This window comes from Stegostoma tigrinum, chromosome 44 (assembly GCF_030684315.1).
Source record: "Stegostoma tigrinum isolate sSteTig4 chromosome 44, sSteTig4.hap1, whole genome shotgun sequence".
In the NCBI taxonomy this organism is placed as follows: domain Eukaryota; kingdom Metazoa; phylum Chordata; class Chondrichthyes; order Orectolobiformes; family Stegostomatidae; genus Stegostoma; species Stegostoma tigrinum.
The window spans coordinates 11814246-11835664 of NC_081397.1; the positions used below are offsets into that span (position 1 = coordinate 11814246).

The window sequence follows — 21419 nt, forward strand, 5'->3', positions numbered from 1 at the left end:
TCCACTAAACTATCTGTACCATTTTGCATCTTACAATTATCCTCTACACTACCCATTACATGGTCAAGTTTGTGTTGTCTGCAAACTTCTCAAATAAGCCCACCACATTCAAGTCCAAATCATCAATGTAGAAAACGGACAGCAGGGGTCCCAACACTGTGCCATGCTGAGCACCACTTGAAACAGCTTTCTATTCACAAAGGCAGCAATCAACCACTACATTTTGTTTCCTGTCACTGAGCCATCTTTGGACCCAATTCAACATATTGCCCTGTATTCCAGAGGCTTTTACTTTCTGGACCAGTCTACCATGTGGCACTTTGTCAAATACCTTACTAAAATCCAAACAGATGGCATCCGATGCACTTCCCTCACACATTCACATCACAGAAACTGACAAGGACAGACTGATAACTAAACTGATATATCCACATTGTAGAAACTGACAGAGACTGACTGATGAATATGTTTACATATTCACACAAAAGTAATTAGTCACTGCCTATTTCTGCGATATAAATGAGCTTATCAATCTGTTTACATTAGTTTCTGCCATGTGAATGTTTGAGTGCAGTTATCAGTTATCTGTCAGTTTGTGTACTGTGCATACGAGAGTGCAGTAATTAATCTCTAGCTGTAAGCATCTGCTACTTCAAAACATGAGTATAATTATCAATCTTTACCTGTTAGGTCCTGCTATGTGAATGCATGAGTACTGTGATCAATCTATTCTTGTACTTGTGCTCTGTGAAATGTAGTTTTAAATTTGTCCCTGTCAGTCTGATATGTGAATGCATGAGTGTATTTACCATTCTGTCCCTGCCAGTTTCAGGTCTGGGAATATATAAATATAGTTCTCAATTTTTATCTGTCAGTTACTTCTTTGTCAATATGTGAATGTTGTTAGCTGGAGCAGATAGCAATTGATATGTTAATATGTGAGTGCAGTTATGGATCTGTGCCTGTCAGATTCTGCTCTTTGAATATGAGTTCAATTGTCAGTCTATGCCTATCAGTTTCTGCTCTGTCAATCTGGGAGTATAGTTATCAATATTTAATTGGCAAACTCTGTTCTGTGAAAATGAATTTAGTTGTTCAAATGTCATGTTCAGATTATGCCAAATGAGCCTGAGCGTGACATCTTTATTCTGTCCATATCAGTTTCTGCTATGTACATATGTCAATGTCATTACTATTCTGCCCCTGTCAGTTTCTGGTTTGTGAATGTGAGAATTTAGTTATTAATCTCTACTTGTCAGTTTCAGCTAAAAGAATGAGAGTTTCACTGCCGATTTCTGCCTGTCAGTTTATGCTCTGTCAACATGTGAGTTTAATAATCAGCCTATCCCTCTCAGTCTGCTGTGTGAATACAGTTGTGTAGATATCAATCTGTACACTTTCAGCCTCTGCTTGGTGAATATGTTTGTGTAATTCTCAGTCTATCACTTGCAGTTTCTGTTATGTCAATATATGAGTTTAGTTATCAGTGAATACCTGTCAGTTTCTTCTGTGTGAATATGTACATGTCATTGTCAATCAGTACCTACGGCAGTAGATGAGTGTAGTTATTGGTCTATGCCTGTCAGTTTCTGCTCTGTGCATCGGTGAGTGAAGTTACCAATCTGTCCCCCATCAGTTATTTGAAACCAAGACTGTTATAAACAATCATTCTGCTTTGGGAATGTGTGATTTTACCCATCAATTTCCACCTATGAGTTTCTGGCTTTGAATCGGCAAATGCATTTATCAATGTGTAACAGTCAGTTTTTATTCCGTGAATTTGCATGCAACAACATTATTCTTCCTGTCAGTATCTGCAACATAAATGTGAGGGTGGATTTCCCCATCTCTCCCAGTCAGTTTCTGCTGTGTAAATGGCCAAGTCAAATTATCAGCCCATGCCTGTCAGTTCCTGTTATTTGAATGTGAGAGCGTCATGATAAATCTGTACCTATCAGTTTCCACCATGTGAATATGTGTTTCATCATCAATTTTCTCGTGTGTTTCTGGAATGTGAATGAGTCAGTGTAGGTATCAATCCGTATCTGTCAGTTTCTACTGTTGTGTATCAATGTGCCTTGATTCTCTTGCAACCAGTAATATTGTCTGTGAACATGCAACATATTCTTATATAGCTAATATGGTGTTGAGACTGGGTATTAATCTCTTCGCCATTTTGAGACTTCTGAGTTCATTGTCAGTTGGCAGGATCGAGGAGGGGTCATGGAAGTGGGACTGATTTCCTATGAGAACCATTCTGAATCAACAACACAATTTACAGTTTATGTGCTGAGTGTGGGTTTTATATACCGATCGTATCAGATGCTGATTCTCTGTCTCAGTACGGGATTTGTTTTTTCAGGCTTCAGTAGTATCAATGAGACATTTAGATTTTTTTTGTATTGGACATTGTTAGTGCTCTTTCTTAAAGATTTTGCTTTGCACCTGTCTGTCTATTTCTATGTTATATTTTTATAATAACACTCTATACAACAGAATATCATTTACTTCATCACCAGGATCAGAATCAAGGTGAGGTGCAGCGTGGAAGCAGACCATTCAGCCCACTGTGCTTGCACTGGGACATTACATTCTGCATACTAGTTTCCAGTAATTGTTGGAATTGTGAACTTCCTCCACTCACTGCCAGTGTCTGTTAGTGCCAATTTGACATTATTTCTCCAGTTATCAGCCTGCGAATAGCTGCAGTGCTAGCTTCGTGATGTCGGCAACCATCTCAGATACAGTAGATATTCACTGACTCTGTATGATTGAGGGATTAATATTACATTGACATTTGTCCCTACCACAAGGACTAACATGATTGTGCTGTAGGGAAGGTTGACATGAACATCAAGCCCTTTGTAGAAAATTGAAAAAAAAATTGAAAGAGATACGCAATGTTTCTTGCCAGACTGAAGAAGAAAAAAAGAATATTAACTCCTGTAACGTGAAGAAATGATAAGGGTGAGGATAGCAGTTCCTCTTCAGCCTCAATACATTCATGGAAGTAGAATGCTGGCTGATTGGGATTAAAAAAATAGTTGTTCACTTTTTAAAAACAAAAAAAAAGGTGCAGACCCAATGGGCTGATGGGCCTTTCTCTTGTGCCGTAGATTTCTCTAACTTGAGGGTGTTAGTGGAAATCATTTTGAGTCTATCATTGTCTATGATTTGCAGTGAACACAGAACGATTTGGTTCTTCCACATTGTAACATACACCTTCAGTCAGTCAGAGTGTGTGTGTGTGAGAGTGAGAGGAGGAGAGAATTATTCATCAAAGGATTAATTCTGTCCTTCTCAGTCACTGATAAAACTTCCTATAAACATGTTTCATCCACTTTAGTAACTCTTGGTGCACAGGTTCTTCCCATTTCTGTACTTAACATCTCACTGAGGTATGACTTTGAAACTATGATTTTTTTTTCTTGATTGTAACTTTGTAAAGGCCCTGATTCAATGCAGATTTAATGCTGTTCCTGAGTGGTCATCCGAAATAGAAAATCAGTCTATCCATCTTCAAAACTGGTGTCAGTGTCAATGGGCTACATACCTGCTGATTGTTAGAAGCAACTGGTCAGACTTGGCTTTGTACCGAGGAAATACAACATCCTCTTTGATGAAGGGTCTACGCTCGAAACGTCAGCTTTTGTGCTCCTGAGATGCTGCTTGGCCTGCTGTGTTCATCCAGCCTCACATTTTATTATCTTGGAATTCTCCAGCATCTGCAGTTCCCATTATCTCAAATACAACATCATCCTGGTCCTTCAAGTATTTGCCCGGAGGAAGGCAGAAGCCACATCTCCTGTAAATTACCATACAGAAAGTCTGGCCATATTGAACTAATCAACATAACGTTAAGTTCATAATCATTGAGACGTGTGTTTGTTTTTAAGAGAAAACTAGCAATTTGAACAGAACCAGAGTCTTATTCCCTGTCCTCCAGAACTGCTCCTTGTCTGGGGATTCTCATTGTACTTTTTTCCCAAAATAATTCGAAATCAACCGAGTGAGAATCAGAAACTGAGCAACAACTGTACTTTCATAAATGGGGCTATCCGAAGGTGCAGGCATGCATACACAGTTCACAACACGCTACCTGTGCAGAGGAAGAACAAAGGGCGCTATTTTAAATGTTTCAGGTGAGAAATTTAACCTGGGGACTCAATTACCTGTCCTTTTCAGGGTTATAACATGCCTCTAGTCTGTGTTTCCACTGTTCACGGCACTATGTCCAAAAACAGCGCGAAACTGAAGCCGAACAACGAATTCCCATCACAGTTCAGAGGATGAAAACCACAAGACTGACCCCCAGCAGCAGCTTCTTGCCGCTGTGTCTCCCTCAGCAGGACCACACACAGCCCGAGAAAGGCCTCTCTCTCCCCGCCCCCAGGCCGCTCACTCCAAGTTCCGGGACCAGTTCCTGCTCCCCTCCGCCTCTTACCAACAGCCCCCGGTTCTCCCTGAACTGAGCCCGAATCAATGCCGGTCTCGGAGCCCCCTCTGTGTCCCAGACTCACATCTCGATGCGCTGCTGGAAGGAGCCTGCTGTTCCCTCGCTTCCCTGGGCGCTGGTCTCTCCATTGCGGCCTGTTTCAAACAAATCTCTTCCACTCAATGACGGCCCTCAATGGCAGCGCTGGGGGATGGCATCACGCATGCGCTCCTCTCGGTTGTGTGGAAATGCAGGGTTACAGGAAGTGGGTGGGGTTATGGGTCTGGGAGGGGCTGCTGTTCAGAGGGTCGGTGTGGAATTTTATTTGGGCCGAAGTATCTGTTTCCACACTGTAGGGATTTATGATGATTCTATGAAGTGTGCTACAGATTAGGCGCTGAAATGTGAACTATATGCCAATGTTTTGTTCTGCTCATGTCACCTCCCTTACTGTTTTCATACAGAATAAAAGTTAGAGCATAACTTTGAACGCTCCGGTTTCCTCCCCCAATCCAAAGGTGTCCAGGGATGTTTAGGATAGGTCAGTTAGACATGGGAAATCAAGAATAGGGGTTGGCTCATCTTCAATGGGGTTGTGTGGTTTTGTTGGGCCGAAGGGCCTGTTTCCACACTGTAGGGAATCTAGTCTTATCTAAAGAGCATTTGGACAGACAAAGAGTTGATAATGATCGGGCTGGGAGTTTCACTAGTAGTTAATGGGGACTATTAGTGAGTGACAGTAGGTGGTGGATAATAGCAGGACATGTGGTAACAAGGCCCTGTGTTGCTTAGAGTTTAGGTCCAAAATTACTGAACTCATTATAGAGTCGAGAGGGCTGCAGGGTCCCCCACGCGGAAGATGAGGTGTTGTTCTTCTAGCTTGTGGAACAAGCTGGAGCACTGGAACAGTGCAGCAAGCCTGAGGCAGAGATGTTGGCGAGGGAACAGGGTGGTGCGTTAAAGTGACAGGCAACAGGTAGTTTGGGGTCTTTTGTGCAAGCAGAACATAGATGTTCTGTGAAGTGATCACCCAGTCTATGTTTCATTTCAAAATTGGGTGTTTTAACAGGATTTGGGCAGCCTTTGTTTTTGGACAAGAATCATCCAGGCTTCCAAAGAAAAAAAATGCTGGATGTGGGCATCACTGGCTCATCTGACCATTGATTGGCTATCCTGAAATGCCCGTGAGAAGGTGATAGTGAACTGCCTTCTTGAACCGTTGCAGTCTCTGAGCTGTAGGTAGGCCCACATTGCCATGAGGAAAGGAATTGCAGGATTTTCACAGATTGACACCGCACGAACGACCGGTATATTTCCAAGTCAAGGGTGGTGAGTGGCTTGGAGAAGATCTTGTAGATGGTGCAGTTCCCATGAACCTGCTGCCCTTGTCTTTCATGATAGAAGTGGTCGTGGGTTTGGAAGGTGCTGTCCAATTCAATATTTGAGGATGTTTGTGAATGTGGTGCCAATTAAACAGCAGCAGCCTTTTCATGGACAGTATTTTGCTTGCTGTGTGTTGTTGGAGCTGCACGAACACAGGTGATGGGGGCCATAGAGGGGAAACATTTACACTCCGACCTTGAATGTTGGAGATTTTGCACTGGTTTGAGAAATCAGGAGGTAAGTTACTTGCTGCAATATCCGTAGCCTTGGGCCTGCTCTTGTAGCCAATGTATTTATAGGATGAGTCCATTTCAGCTTATGCTTCATGGTAGCTCCCAGGATGTTGATAGTGGAGGATACAATGATGCTGAGGCCCAGGTCAAAGGATGTCTTACTGCACAACTCTGTGACACATTTTTACACTCACACACTGATCAGACCTGGTATAGCCTCCATCCACCCGAACAGCAAGCTCTATCACAACAACCCCCAGTCCCAAATCTCTCTGGTATTGTATAGGTTACTGTGAGTGACGGTGAACAGAATTGGACATGTAGCACTGACCCTGAGAACAATCCTCCTGTATTACAGCGGGGCACTCACTGTTCCTTCCCCTCTCGGAAAGTCTGACCGGGCACACACTCACCTTGGCCGGTGGTTAGCTCCATCCCTCGTGCTGAGAAACTCCACGATCTGAGTGTCAGTGTTTACTGTTGAACTCCTGAACTTTGTTTGAGATTGAGATTTACTGTTCGCTTTCAGGGCAGGAAGAGCAAGTACTTTGAAATCACCAGCCGTGCTCCCTAAACTGAAGGGCAAACCCAAAGTGAAAGCAGGCAAGAAAACAGCAAAGAAATCCACTAGAGATAGTAGGAACTGCCTATGCTGGAGTCTGAGGGAACAATGTGTTGTGCTGGAGAAACACAGACAGGCAGCAGTAGAGGAGCAGGAAAGCTGACGTTTCGGGCCTGGGCCCTTCTTTCGAAATTTGGTAGGGGAAGGGGTCTCTGAAATAAATAGAGAGAGCAGGGTGATAGAAGGTGGCTAGTAGAGAGGATTGGTGGGAGAGAAGACGGATAGGTCACGGATGCGGGGATGGAGGGGCGTGGGGCTGGTCTTAGGATGAGGCGGGGCTGGGGAGATTTTCAAGCTAATAAAGCCCACATTGAGAACACTGGGTTGCAGGTTTCCAAGGCAGAATATGAGGTGCGGTTCCTGTAGTTTCTGGGTGGCATCGCTGTGACACTGGAGGAGGCCCAAGATGGATATGCCCTCTCTGGAGTGGGAGGGGGAGCTGAAGCGGTTCGCCACTGGGAGAAGTTGTCGTTTATCGCGATCCGAGCGGAGGTACTCCACAATGCGGTCTCCAAGCCTCCAGTCGGTACACCATGTAACTGTATGAAGCCAAAGGTTGTTCTCAGGGCCACCGACATCTCTCGGGGAAGAGCTGAGTCCGGATGAAATGACCACTGTCCCGTCTAAGAATGCAGATATACTTTAGATATTAATTGATTTGAATAACTCAAATATACACATCCGGGCCGTGATTTACACACAGCCCCTCTCCCTCATTCTACACTAAAACAGTGTAAGTTCCCACTCTCACTGTCACTGAGCATCAGATCGGGTGCAAATTCAGTTCATCTCCGTTTCCTTTTCACATATTCGGGGAGAGAGATTAGTAGCGCAGAAACCACGCTTCACAACAGAATTCACAAGAAATGCCATTCTCTGATTTATTGGAAGAGCAGAAACTGACATTGCATTGGAAGCGGCCGTGTTTTCTTGTTGAAGAAAGGCCGGGATGTGGGCGTTTAATTGTAACACAATTGCTTTTAAAAACTCCAGTTTTAACTGTCTTTGAACATGAAACTTGAGTCTGCAGGTTTTCTGCCGGGCCTTGGGTTCACTGCCCTTGTGGATAAAAGGTTTCGTTCCAGATCCAGTTGGGGGCGGGAGTTAGCTGGAGGCGGAGCTGGACATTTCTCTGCCTGTCACTCAGTTTCCTGCCCGGGCCGTCTCTCACTTTCTGTCAGCTCTTTCTCAGTCAGGTCGGGGCGGGCTATATAAAAAAGGAAGGTGAGGCAGCTCGGGTCTTATTCGGCATCGATTACAGTGAAGAAGTGTGATGTCTGGAAGAGGGAAGGGAGGCAAAGGCTTGGGAAAAGGCGGAGCGAAGCGGCACCGCAAAGTGCTCCGTGATAACATCCAGGGCATCACGAAACCAGCCATCCGGCGCCTGGCTCGCCGTGGCGGGGTCAAGCGCATCTCGGGCTTGATCTACGAGGAGACTCGCGGGGTGCTGAAGGTTTTCCTGGAGAATGTGATCAGGGATGCGGTGACCTACACTGAGCACGCCAAGCGCAAGACGGTGACTGCCATGGATGTGGTGTACGCTCTGAAACGCCAGGGCCGCACTCTGTATGGATTCGGCGGCTGAGCAAATCGTCCCTTTTCCAGCGAACCCAAAGGCTCTTTTCAGAGCCACCCAAACTCTCCGATTGAGGGCGGATACCTGAGGATGGGGAAGGCAGTACATATGGAGGGGACAGTGTACTGCAGCTGGTTATTTCACATTTTTCGCGACTTTTAATTTGGCTCATTCCATTACACAAATGCAGTAATTTCGTGTCCAGTGTCAAAAGAGAGAGATCAAGCAGTGAGAACGGAGACCTGAGCACAGGAAAGGCAACACATAGAGAGTGTGTACTGTGCCGCAGCTGGTTACTTCATATCTAGATTTGTAATTCCGCCCTGATGTTAAATGTTACATAGTGCAGTTTTTTTTTCTGTTTCATTCCTTCCAGGAATGATATTCAGTTCAGTTTTCTTTCAGGGAAGCCTCCAAAGGTTTTAATAACCTGTTGTTACACTCTGCCTGTTGCAGTTTCCGACTGATTATAACTGGGTGAAATAAAAATGAGCCGATTAATTGAGATTGTGTAACTTTAGTAACCTATTAGCTTTGAATATGCGGCACGGTAGCTCAGTGGTTAGCACTGCAGCCTCACAGCGCCAGGGACCCGGGTTCAATTCCAGCCTCGGGCGACTGTCTGTGTGGAGTTTGCACATTCTCCCCGTGTCTGCGTGGGTTTCCTCCGGGTGCTCCAGCTTCCTCCCACGGTCCAAAGATGTGCAGGCTAGGTGGATTGGCCATGCTAAATTGCCCATAGTGTTCAGGAGTGTGTGGGTGTAGGGGGAAGGGTCTGGGTGGGATGCTTCATGGGGCGGTGTGGACTTGTTGGGCCGAAGGGCCTGTTTCCACACTGTAGGTAATCTAATCTAATCTAATCTAATCTAAATCGGCGGTGTTTCTTAGATTCATTAACGAGGTGACTCGGCCGCTTGATCAGTGTGTCTGGGCTGTGTTAAAACGCCGCGCATTCCTCCTGCCTGTTCGGGACAGATCAGGCAATGAACCCGCGTCTTTTCCGCGTTAACTGTAAGTTTGGTTAAAAAAATCCCACAAAGTTCAGACTTTATCGTCGTCGGACATTATGATTGCGAGTAAATAGGCGGGCTTTTTGAAAGTGACCAACTCATTTCAAGTTAGCCATTCAGACTTCAACAATTATTTTACTGCCTTTCCTGTACCTTCCGGAGCAGTTTCTCAGGGGGTTGAGGGACGGGACTGTATCCATTCCAAGCTCTAGGGCGGGCTCTCCATTCCCTTAAATAGACAGCGCCGCAGCATTGAGAGCAGCAGCCTGTGTGTGTTGCAGAGTTGAAGAGGAATGGCCAGAACCAAGCAGACAGCGCGCAAATCAACCGGAGGGAAAGCTCCCCGCAAGCAGCTGACGACCAAAGCGGCCCGCAAGAGCGCTCCGGCCACGGGCGGAGTGAAAAAAGCCTCATCGCTACAGGCCCGGCACGGTGGCTCTGCGGGAGATCCGCCGCTACCAGAAATCCACCGAGCTGCTGATCCGCAAACTGCCGTTCCAGCGCCTGGACTTCAAGACCGACCTGCGCTTCCAGAGCTCGGCCGTGATGGCCCTGCAGGAGGCCAGCGAGGCTTACCTGGTGGGGCTGTTTGAGGACACCAACCTGTGTGCCATCCACGCCACATCCAGCTGGCTCCGCGGTGCGTACTCGGCCATGCACATTCATCCCGAGAAACACAACGGCTCTTTTTAGAACCACTCAACCGTCCAGAAGGAGTTAGGAACTATGGGCTTTCATAAATGTAAACCCACAGCATGCTATTCAAGTGTTTCAATGCCACAGCTGTACAGGAACGTAGATAACAAAACGTGTGTAGTTGGAGGAAGACAGCAGGCCAAGTAACATCTGCAGTTCCCATAATGTCGGTTATAAAAACTTGTTGGGTCTGAGATACACTAATTCACATTAAAGACAAATGGCAACTCGGGGCAATCAGGTTTATAAGTGCTCAGTAATCATAACACAATTCAAGTACTGCACCCTACATTTTATAAATTTCCGATGGAAACGCCTTTGTGGGCCAATTGCTTCCCTGGGCGTTTCCCCAGCAGTAACTGAGCTTGACGGAGGAGGATGGTGGGAAACGGTCGCCAAAGCGGAAAGTCCACCAAAACATACAAACGATTTTTGTACTTTGGGCAAAATTTCAATTGCACGACCAAATCTCCCACTCCCGTATTCATTCGATCCTCTGAGGCGGGTCGGTTTCGTATCGAATGGCCTCTTTGTTGCGCGGACTTCTTGCACGTCCTTTGTTCCCTGTCAGCGTATTGATGGGGATACCGCTTTGAGTTATTATTTAAAGTCGCTGTCCCGACAGTAAAACCTCAAACTTTATTCGTCCTGTCCCGTAGCTGCTCCAGTTTTAACTCGCTTAAAGCAAAAACAAAAAGGAATTAAGTTTGCGCATTTAGAATCCCATGTCAGCACACAAAATGAAAATTGATCAACCAGCAGTGACAGTCTAGCTGCTTTTCACTGATGTTGGGAGTGGCTCTGAAAAGAGCCTTTGGGTTGTCAGGTTAAAGAACGGTCTCTTCACTTTTTAGTGGCGCCCCCAGCGGCGGTTTTCTTGGGCAGCAGCACGGCCTGGATATTAGGCAGCACCCCGCCCTGAGCGATGGTCACCCCTCCCAGCAGCTTGTTGAGCTCCTCGTCGTTGCGCACGGCCAGCTGGAGGTGCCTGGGGATGATGCGGGTCTTCTTGTTGTCCCGGGCCGCGTTACCGGCCAGCTCGAGGATTTCAGCCGTCAGGTACTCGAGCACCGCAGCCAGATAGACCGGCGCTCCGGCACCCACACGCTCAGCATAGTTACCCTTTCTCAGGAGCCTGTGAACACGGCCCACCGGGAACTGCAGCCCAGCCCGGGACGACCGGGACTTCGCCTTCGCGCGAGCTTTACCGCCACCGCCCTTTCCTCTTCCAGACATCGCCACAGTCTCACAAACACTTTCACAGAGAATTCTGCAATGCGGCCACATCCCGCACTCTTATACCTTCGGGAGGAATGGGGGTGCGGCCATTGCTGATTGGTCACATTGTTCAGTATCTCCTAATGTCGTTTCAATGCCCACTCAGATATCTGCTTCCCTCACCAATCCGGAGAGGGCCCGGGGAGGGGGCCGGAAAATCCCGGCACCAAATCATCAACTGCTTTTTGTTCAAACGCCAAAAGCCCGCCAATATTGTATCAGTGAGAATGGGAACTGCAGATGCTGGAGAATCCAAGATAATAAAGTGTGGATCTGGATGAACACAGCAGGCCCAGCAGCATCTCAGGAGCACAAAAGCTGACGTTTCGGGCCGAGACCCTTCATCAGAGAGGGCGATGGGGTGGTTCTGGGATAAATAGGGAGAGCGCGGGAGGCGGACCGACGACGGAGACTATAGTTGGGGAGGAGGGAAGGGGAGGGGATAGGTCAGTTTAGGGAAGACGGACAGGTCAAGGAGATGGGATGAGGTTAGTAGGTAGGAGATGGAGGTGCAGCTTGGGGTGGGAGGAAGGGATGGGTGAGAGGAAGAACCAGTTAGGGAGGCAGAGACAGGCTGGACTGGTTTTGGGAGGCAGGTGCTGAGGAAGGTGATGTGGCTGTGGTACCTGGTTTGCTTCAGGACATGGTCGAGTAGTTTCAAGGCTGAAGAGATTACAAGAGAGTTGCAGTGGGAGAGCGATTCCACAACCTAATGACTTATCACAGCTCGTGGTTGTGGATGAGGCTGCAGAGGGGGTTGTTTATCCGGGACGCTCCCCAGCTGGACTGCGCAGGTAACACTGGAAAAATCGTACTGGTTTTTTGAGGATTGGTCTGTATAGACCATGGCCGTCTCGTACTTTTTCTGGTCGTTTGGTCACCCAGCAGCCAGGACTGCTGGGCTTACCGGCGGGGCCAACGGGGAGGCACGACCCACACTATGCGCCAAAACGTCATAGTGGGTGACTATGCGATCTCATTAGAGATTCATTATGCCGAAGGTGTGAGATGGCAAACGAAACCATATCACACATCTCAGGATGCTGCCCATTCATAAAAAAATGCTCGGATAAAACGCCATAACAAGATTGCTGACCAGCTGCAGAAACATGTCAGTAAGTAAGTACGGCTGGACATCGTACGTGGAGCCCAGACTGTTTGACAAAAACGGCTCCCTATGGAAACCCGATCTCATATTTAGAAAAGACCAGAGGATCGCGGTGGTAGATGTCACAGTGCGGTACGAGAATGACAGTAAAGCACTGGAAACAGCATGGCGAGAAAAACAGGAGAAGTATAAACACCTGAATGCCGAGGTCACGGAATTGACAGGAGGCGTGGTGCCCAGATACTTTGGCTTCGTGATGGGCGCATGAGGCAAGTGGCTGGATATGAATAACCGCCTCATGAAATTCCTCGGCATCGAGAGATACGATACGTTCACCCAAAAGACATCAAGACTCACTCTGTCACTGACACTCGAACTCTTACAAATCTTCAGTGACAAGTGAGCAAAAGCCGCATACGGTGAGGTAAGATCCTCCACTGAGACAGAAGCAGGCCCACATAATCCTTACAAATTTGCCAGTAACATCAGTAGGGCCCCGCTGATAATGACGATAACAACCAGCCTCATATAACACCAGTATCACCTGGTCCTTGGTCTGTGGTGATGCTAGAGAGTACACAAACTTCGACGAGCGATGTAAAGACTCGGAAAAGGCCCGCAACAAGGGCCATCTAGGTCCAGACCGAGACAGCGACCTTGAGATGTTACCTCCTGCCTTACATGGAGCTGAGATCGGTGACCCCTCCCAGGGGGCTGGCTGACCCTGTAACGGATGACAGATAACGGGCAGCCCACCCTACGGTTGAGATAAGCATAAACACCCAAACCTTCTACAACAAAATTTATCGAGACACGAAGCAGGGCACAGACGAAAAAATGATAAGTGAGACTGGCGATGAAACAGCTGATGCAACTGCCTTCATGGAAGGAGTTGTTATCGAGCCAGTATGTGACAGACCGCCCGTCTCGGAAATCATCCACTATCCCGTCGATGGGCTGTTCTGCAAGGACTGCGACACCCTCTTCCCCACGGTGAGCCTGTTCAAGATCCATATGACTGAAGTGCACGGAATAAAGAACATCCGAACAAAATGTTCACGCTGTGATAAGGCAGGAGAATACCATTCAATAGCCTGCCATTATCCCAAATGCAAAGGAACGAAGCAACCCCCAACCGGGGACTTTGCATGCAGTGTGTGTGATCAACAGTTTTCAACACAATCAGGCCTTGGTCAACACGAGAGGCACAGGCACCTGGTTCTACGGAATGAGAAATGCCTCAAACTGGCACCCAAAGTCAAGGGCAAACCTGGGAGAAGCGACCGCGTATGGTCACAGGAGGTGGTGGCACTCCTGAGGGAATTGGAGGCGAGATTTGCAGGATGCAAATTTATAAAGAAATCCATTGCAAGCATCCTGAAAACCAAAACACCAAAGCAAATCTCAGACAAGTGCAGGCTCCTGGCAAACACCCCGACAGAGGTCCAGACCATCTGCGAGCCAACAATAGACTTGCACGATTCTGAGGCAGGGAGTGACCAGGAGAATTCCGATGATCAAGCCCAATGCCAAAGAGCCAGCCGAAAAACACCGGCTTCGGTCCCTAAACATCGGGACGTAGATGACCAGCTTACACAAGCTGAAGAGCTCTTGAGCGCAAGGAAGGATCCGGGCACGTTTGCCCTCGGAATCGGACTAGCGGAAAGCATTCCCGACCTGCTAATGAATAGTAGGAGAAGACAGGACAAAAACAAGAGGCCTCAAAAAGATCGGGCCAAGAAAGACATAAAGCCCGGTAGCAATACCGGAGCCAAAAAATGGTGGGCAGCACGTAAAGCGCTGTTTAGAGCAACACAGCGGCCTTACAAAACCAACCGGCATCAACTAGCTCGCGAGATCATGGGGGCGCCGACCTCATCCGCTTGTCCTCTCTCAAAAGAGGAATTGGAGACATGTTTCTGTGAGAAACTGTCTGCACCAAACAAGAAATCAAACATAAATAAGTATGCCCCATACACTGGCAAAGTCGATGACGGGTCCTTGATGAAACCCATAGAGGTAGAGGAGGTTGAAGCGGCCATCAAGGGGATAGGCGCGAACTGTGCCGCTGTACCAGACGGCCTGAAACTGCAGGACATAAGAACACTCCATGAGCAGAGGAAACTCATCTACCCCGCCTCTTTTCCTTATGGCTAACGTCAATCACGATCCCCGATTCACTAAAAAAGAGTCGAACTTGTAATCTCTTCAGCCTTGAAACTACTTGATCATGTTCTGAAGCAAAACAGGTACCACAGACACTTCTCTTTTGACTCCTCCCACTTCCTACAGACTAAGGGGGTGGCCATGGGCACCCGCATGCGCCCCAGCAATGCCTGCCTCTTTGGAGGTTACGTAGAACAGTCCCTCTTCCGCACCTACACAGGCCCCAAACCCCACCTCTTCCTCCACTACATTGATGACTGTATCGGCACCGCCTCTTGCTCCCCAGAGGAGCTCGAACAGTTCATCCACTTCAACACCTTCCACCCCAACTTTCAGTTCACCTGGGCCATCTCCAGCACATCCCTCACCTTCCTGGACCGCTCAGTCTCCATCTCAGGCAACCAGCTTGTAACTGATGTCCATTTCAAGCCCACCGACTCCCACAGCTACCTAGAATACACCTCCTCCCACCCACCCTCCTGCAAAAATTCCATTCCCTATTCCCAATTCCTCCGCCACTGCCGCATCTGCTCCCACGATAAGACATTCCACTCCCGCACATCCCAGATGTCCAAGTTCTTCAAGGACCGCAACTTTCCCCCCACAGCGATCGAGAAGGCCCTTGACCGCGTCTCCCGTATTTCCCGCAACACATCCCTCACACCCCGCCCCCGCCACAACCGCCCAAAGAGGATCCCCCTCGTTCTCACACACCACCCTACCAACCTCCGGATACAACGCATCATCCTCCGACAATTTCGCCATTTACAATCCAACCCCACCACCCAAGACATTTTTCCATCCCCACCCCTGTCTGCTTTCCGGAGAGACCACTCTCTCCATGACTCCCTTGTTCGCTCCACACTGCCCTCCAACCCCACCACACCCGGCACCTTCCCCTGCAACCGCAGGAAATGCTACACTTGACCCACACCTCCTCCCTCACCCCAATCCCAGGCCCCAAGATGACATTCCACATTAAGCAGAGGTTCACCTGCACATCTGCCAATGTGGTATACTGCATCCACTGTACCCGGTGTGGCTTCCTCTACATTGGGGAAACCAAGCGGAGGCTTGGAGACCGCTTTGCAGAACACCTCTGCTCAGTTCGCAACAAACAACTGCACCTCCCAGTCGCAAACCATTTCCACTCCCCCTCCCATTCTCTAGATGACATGTCCATCATGGGCCTCCTGCACTGCCACAATGATGCCACCCGAAGGTTGCAGGAACAGCAACTCATATTCCGCCTGGGAACCCTGCAGCCTAATGGTATCAATGTGGACTTCACCAGTTTCAAAATCTCCCCTTCCCCTACTGCATCCCTAAACCAGCCCAGTTCGTCCCCTCCCCCTACTGCACCACACAACCAGCCCAGCTCTTCCCGCCCACACTGCATCCCAAAACCAGTCCAACCTGTCTCTGCCTCCCTAACCGGCTCTTCCTCTCACCCATCCCTTCCTCCCACCCCAAGCCGCACCCCCAGCTACCTCCAACCTCATCCCAACTCCTTGACCTGTCCGTCTTCCCTGGACGGACCTATCCCCTCCCTACCTCCCCACCTACACTCTCTCCACCTATCTTCTTTTCTCTCCATCTTCGGTCCGCCTCCCCCTCTCTCCCTATTTATTCCAGGTCCCCCTCACCCCATCCCCCTCTCTGATGAAGGGTCTCGGCCCGAAACGTCAGCTTTTGTGCTCCTGAGATGCTGCTTGGCCTGCTGTGTTCATCCAGCCTCACATTTTACTATCTTAAACAAGGAAAAATGCGTTCATACTTCAGATAATATACTTTTAGAATACACTTGTACACTTCACACCATCTCTGTCTGATTCCCCGGCCTTGTTAAATCCGTCTGTTTTCAATCTTGAAGTTACCCCGCCCCCCAAAAAACAAGATTAAGCGGAAGGGGGAAAGAAAAGCCCGCCGAAAGTTATTCTCTGCACAGCTTTAATTTAATTTAATTCACATCAGCACCCGGATATAATGATAAAAGTATCACACAACTTTTTCTTTCTCGTTGAACTCAATACTGCTTTAAACAATATTTTACAATCGCGCTCCCTGTTGCACAAGATCAACAATATTTCTACTTTTGCGATGCCAGTCCGGCAGCTGTTCTGCTTTTATCTCGGTTCACTTGGAAATTTTCCCGCCGACAGCAGAAAGCCTCATTTATAGCTTTCTGCAAAACTGGATAGAACCCGCGGGGAGATTTTAAAAATAAAACAAAATTCCTCTGCGTGGAAACCGTAGAAAAATACCGGCGCCAATATTCAACCGTTTTCTTTGCGATTTAAAAAGCCCGCCAACATGGGCAATACGAGGAAGAGGTTTTACAAGTATTTTTGCATTAATGGCCACGATTTAATTTCCTTTCAGTTAAAAATGTTCACTTCACATTATCTCTCTCTGCCACTCCCTAAGCAACACCGTTTTCCGAAAACATTGTAAAATAGCCCTCACTTATTGGGCTGGATCAGTCTTTCCGGACGGTCTCGGTTCATTTTGAAAGCCTCTCACCGACAGCAGAAAGCCCCACACACTGCAAACTGAAAAAAAATCGGATAAATTCCCTGACAGATTTGGAAATTGAAAAAGGAATCGCACGACATTTCTACTAATGGGACTCAAATAAGAGATCATAATTTTTCGCGGGTGAAATCCAGCGTTCATACCCTATTGGGACAAATTTGAAAAAAAAACCAACATGTAGGATATGTGGTGGGGTGGGGGGAGTTTCACAAAGAGGAATGAACAGTTTAATTTTTCTTTGAATTTAATTCACTTTAACATTGATGTATTTATAAAAACGTACACAACGTTTTTCTTCCGGGTGAGCGGGTTAAAACTTGAAACAATAGTTTGAAGTTGCCCTCCCATATTGTCCTTGAACACAGTTTCACACTTGCGACTGCAATCCTGGCTCGGGCTTTATCTCAGTTCATTTTGAAAGCCTCTCACCCACAGCTGAAATCCTCAATGACAAGTATTCTGCAAAATATGTTCGTGGGACTCGAGCAGTTAGTTTTCTTTCCAGGGGGTGAAATTCCTGATCATGGGGTAAATAATAACTGGAACATAAAGTAGGTGCTGGAAAAAATGACTGAGTGACGATAAATATGCATCTGTGCAGGGAGGGAGGAGAGACTGGGTAGGAAGGCAACCGAAAGTAACGGAGAAAGGGACAGGGACCAGCACATTAATTTTTAGAACGTTTGTGTAAACAAAGATAAAGATTAGGGACATTAATTATAGATACCGAGAATCATTTACAAACGAAAAATGGTTCAACTGCTTCATTGAAATTGTGGGTGGCTCTGAAAAGAGCCGTTGGGTTTTGGATGTGTTTTTCTCTGCACAATGTGGGGTCTCACTTGGAGCTGGTGTACTTGGTCACCGCCTTTGTACCCTCCGACACGGCGTGCTTGGCCAGCTCCCCGGGCAGCAGCAGCCGCACCGCGGTCTGGATCTCCCGGGAACTGATGGTGCTGCGCTTGTTGTAATGGGCCAGGCGGGAAGCCTCCCCCGCGATACGCTCGAAAATATCGTTGACGAACGAGTTCATGATGCTCATCGCCTTGGAAGAGATGCCGGTGTCGGGGTGAACCTGCTTCATCACTTTGTAGATGTAGATGCAGTAACTTTCTTTCCTACATCTTCTCCGTTTCTTACCGCCTTTCGCTGGCGCCCTCTTCACCACTTTCTTCGCGCCCTTCTTGGCAACTTGTCCTTTCTTCTCCTCCACCATCGCTGCGCTCACTGTCAGACACAGAATAAGGGAAAGCGGGCTCGGGGCTCGCCTTTTGTAGCCTGATTGCGTCAGCAATGCTAATGAGGGATGGGGGAAAGCCTTGTTACTGATTGGTTCGATTAAGAGTTTCAGACAAATCTACTTCTCTGTGATTGGTTAGTGCGGGACACAACGTGGATCTGCCAGAGATAGTGGGAACTGCAGATGCTGGAGAATCCGAGACAACAAAGTGTGGAGCCGGATGAACACAGCTCGCCAAGCAGCATCTCAGGAGCGCAAAAGCCGATGTTTCGGATCTAGACCTAAGGGTCTAGGTCAGCTTTTGCGCTCCTGAGATGCTGCTTGGCCTGTTGCGTTCATCCAGCTCCACACTTTGTTATCGTGGATCTGCCAGGAACTGCAGTGAAATTTCAAACGCAAACAGAAATTTTGTACACGGATCAAACTCCGAACTTTCTCTAAATAGTGAGATCCTAATCGCGATTTTTTCTGCATCTTTGATAATGTTTTTCTTTTCTCCTCTGTTTAAAAATGTCATCACGTTAATTGCCAGTGACAAAATGCACTGAAATCAGACAGTGGTGTGTTTCACTCCTGGAAATGACGTAACTTGATGGGCATGGGAGTTCGGGAATGTTCTCTCTTGCTTGTGTTTCTTGTTAAGGACTTTATACCAGCATCTGTTCTGTCAAGACCCTTTACTTGTTGTTTCCTCGAAAGGTTTGACGTCCTTCTTCAAATCTCCAATATGTCTAGACCCAAACTATTCATACATTCCTCAGACACCTGCCAGCGTGTCTCGGTATCAGTTTTACTCGGATTACCTCGGTCACAGACGAGCACTGATGTACTTTGACCAGTGCCTTTTGCTTTCTATTGATTAGACACATTTTACTCTCTCTCCCACTGAGGCTCTTCAATCAGTGTCACTGTCAGTTTCTGCTGCAAGATATGAGTGTAGTTATCCATCTAGCCTGTCAATTTCTGCAATGTCAACTTGTCTGTTTAGTCATCCATTTATATTTCTCATTTTCTGCTCAGTGAGTGTGTGTGAGAGAGTGTGTATGTGTGCAGTGACCAATACATAGGTGTCAGATACTGCACTGTTGATATGCATGTACTTATCAAAGTGTACCTGTCAGTTCAAGCTGGATGACATTGGGAGCGTTATTACCAAGCTGTTCCTGTCAGTTTCTGCTTCATGGATACTTGAAGTTAGTAATCAATATGTCCCTGTGAGAATCTGCTTGTGAAAACTGGAGTGTAGTTATCACACTGCACCTAACAGTTTTTTTTTAAGTCTGTGGATATTTAAATGCATTTATAAAATTGGACCTGTGAAGTTATGCTGTGAAACTGGAGTGTTATCAACAATCTGTTCTTCCCTGTTGCTACGATGTGGATATGTAAGTGTAGTTATCATTTGGGTACGTGTAGTTTGATACATGAGCATAGATATTAATTTGTACATAGGTTTTTATAATGTTAAGTTAAGAATGGTTTTTGCAAAACGTATGTCAATATGTGAATGTCATCAATCTGTTTTTGCCTGTTTCTACAGGGTGAATGATTAAGCAGACATATCAACGCATGCTTGTCAGTTTCTATCTGTCAACGTGGCTGAACTTTGGCAGCCAGTAATATTCTCTGTGAGGATGCAATTTATTATGTGGTAGCTGTTATTAGAGTGATCTAATGCAGATTAGATTCAGTTTAAGTGTATATTTTGGACGAGTATTCAGTCTATCCATCTTCAAAAATGGTGTAAATGTCAAAGGGCTATGAATGCAGAAATGTGACGTTATTGACGAGCTGGCTTGTTTTTGTTCAGACGTTTTGCCAGCATGCGAGGTGTCATCATCAGTAGAGCCTCTGATGATGCAACATTATTCTCCTCTGCTTGGAATTTACACTGTCAGGCCTGTTATGCTGAATACTGTCATGAAAGATTTGATCTATACAGGTTTATACATGTGGTCCAATTCTATGTTTGTGTGGAGAACAATGTCTCTAGGAATTCCTGTACATGTTTGGCTTAGGCTGCTATGGTTACTTTATCCAACAAAAACAAAAAGGTGCTGGAAAAGCTCAGCAGGTCAGGCAGCATCGGTGAAGGGAAAAACAGAGACTTAGCCTTTCGGGTCCAGTAACCTTTCCTCAGAACCAGTTACTGCTGAGCTGCAGAGCTTTTCCAGCAAGGTTGTCTTTTGTTCCTGATTTACAGCATCCACAGTTCTTTGTTTTTAATACGGTTACTTTGTCCTATTTTAACTGATGGCCTTGGTTGTCTGAATGTATCACATATTCAGACAATAAAGGCCATCAGGTTAACATGTGACAAAGTAACCATGGTAGCCCAAGCCAAACACAGACGCAGGAATTCCGAGAGGCATGGTTTTCCATGCATACTTCAATCAACAAGATTATAGAATCGGATCCCATATATGAAAACTCAGACAGATCAAAACCAGAAGTGACAGTACTCACCATAATGGACCATACAGTATAAATTCCATGGGGAGTGGAATAACATTGAGTCATTGGAGGCTCCACTGATGATGCCACCAAGCATGGCAATGACTTGTATGAAGAAAAGCAAGCCAGCTCAACAAGCAAGTTAACATTATCAACTATCTGAGCTGCAGATCTTGCAAAACACTTTAAATGCTGAAATCTGTTCCAACTGGGCAGGTGTGCATTGTGAATGGTGGAAAAAAAAACAATAAACTTGTATTTCCTTTGTGCTGTTTGAACAAATCTCACTGGAAATTGTCCTCAATGTGTGTCTGACTCAATCTACTCTGTGACTGTGGAGAAGATGCTCTCTGCTCTAACAGCGGTAACATACCTTCTGTTTGTTAGAAGCAGCTGGTCACACTTGGCTTTGTACCGAGGGAATATTACTTTCTCTTAGTCCCTCAAGTATTTGCCTGGAGGAAGACAGAAGAGAACTCTCCTGTAAATCATCATCAGCCAAGTTTAATAATATTTCATTGATCAATGCAATATTCAGTTAATAATCATTACAATATTTAATTTCAAGCCAGGAATCTGGACAGAATTTAGGTGTTTGATTCCACTCTTGCTCTGAGCTGCTTCTTTGTCTTGTGATTTTTCTTTTTGTTAATTCCATACCAATTGAGTGAAGTCCAGAAACA

General features: G+C 46.6%; 3 protein-coding genes and 1 pseudogene across 3 annotated transcripts; 2 read left to right on the plus strand and 2 right to left on the minus strand.

Moving 5' to 3' along the window:
• The first annotated feature begins 7946 nt into the window (after window positions 1–7946).
• LOC132207231 (histone H4) lies at window positions 7947–8707 on the plus strand. The gene has a single exon (XM_059642461.1). It carries the CDS (start codon window positions 7947–7949, stop codon window positions 8256–8258), a length of 312 nt encoding a protein of 103 aa, XP_059498444.1. The 3' UTR covers window positions 8259–8707.
• An 845-nt stretch (window positions 8708–9552) lies between these two features.
• LOC132207139 (histone H3-like) lies at window positions 9553–9952 on the plus strand (annotated as a pseudogene).
• Window positions 9953–10418: 466 nt separating this feature from the next.
• On the minus strand, window positions 10419–11203 carry LOC132207249 (late histone H2A.2.2-like). Its single transcript, XM_059642477.1, has one exon. The coding sequence runs from the start codon at window positions 11189–11191 to the stop codon at window positions 10799–10801; it is 393 nt and encodes a 130-aa protein (XP_059498460.1). The 5' UTR covers window positions 11192–11203; the 3' UTR covers window positions 10419–10798.
• A 5824-nt stretch (window positions 11204–17027) lies between these two features.
• On the minus strand, window positions 17028–21192 carry LOC132207223 (late histone H2B.L4-like). The gene is made up of 2 exons (XM_059642454.1): window positions 21110–21192; window positions 17028–18338 (listed from the first exon to the last, which is right to left on the minus strand). Exon 2 carries the CDS (start codon window positions 18256–18258, stop codon window positions 17881–17883), a length of 378 nt encoding a protein of 125 aa, XP_059498437.1. The 5' UTR covers window positions 18259–18338; window positions 21110–21192; the 3' UTR covers window positions 17028–17880.
• Between the last annotated feature and the right edge of the window lie 227 nt (window positions 21193–21419).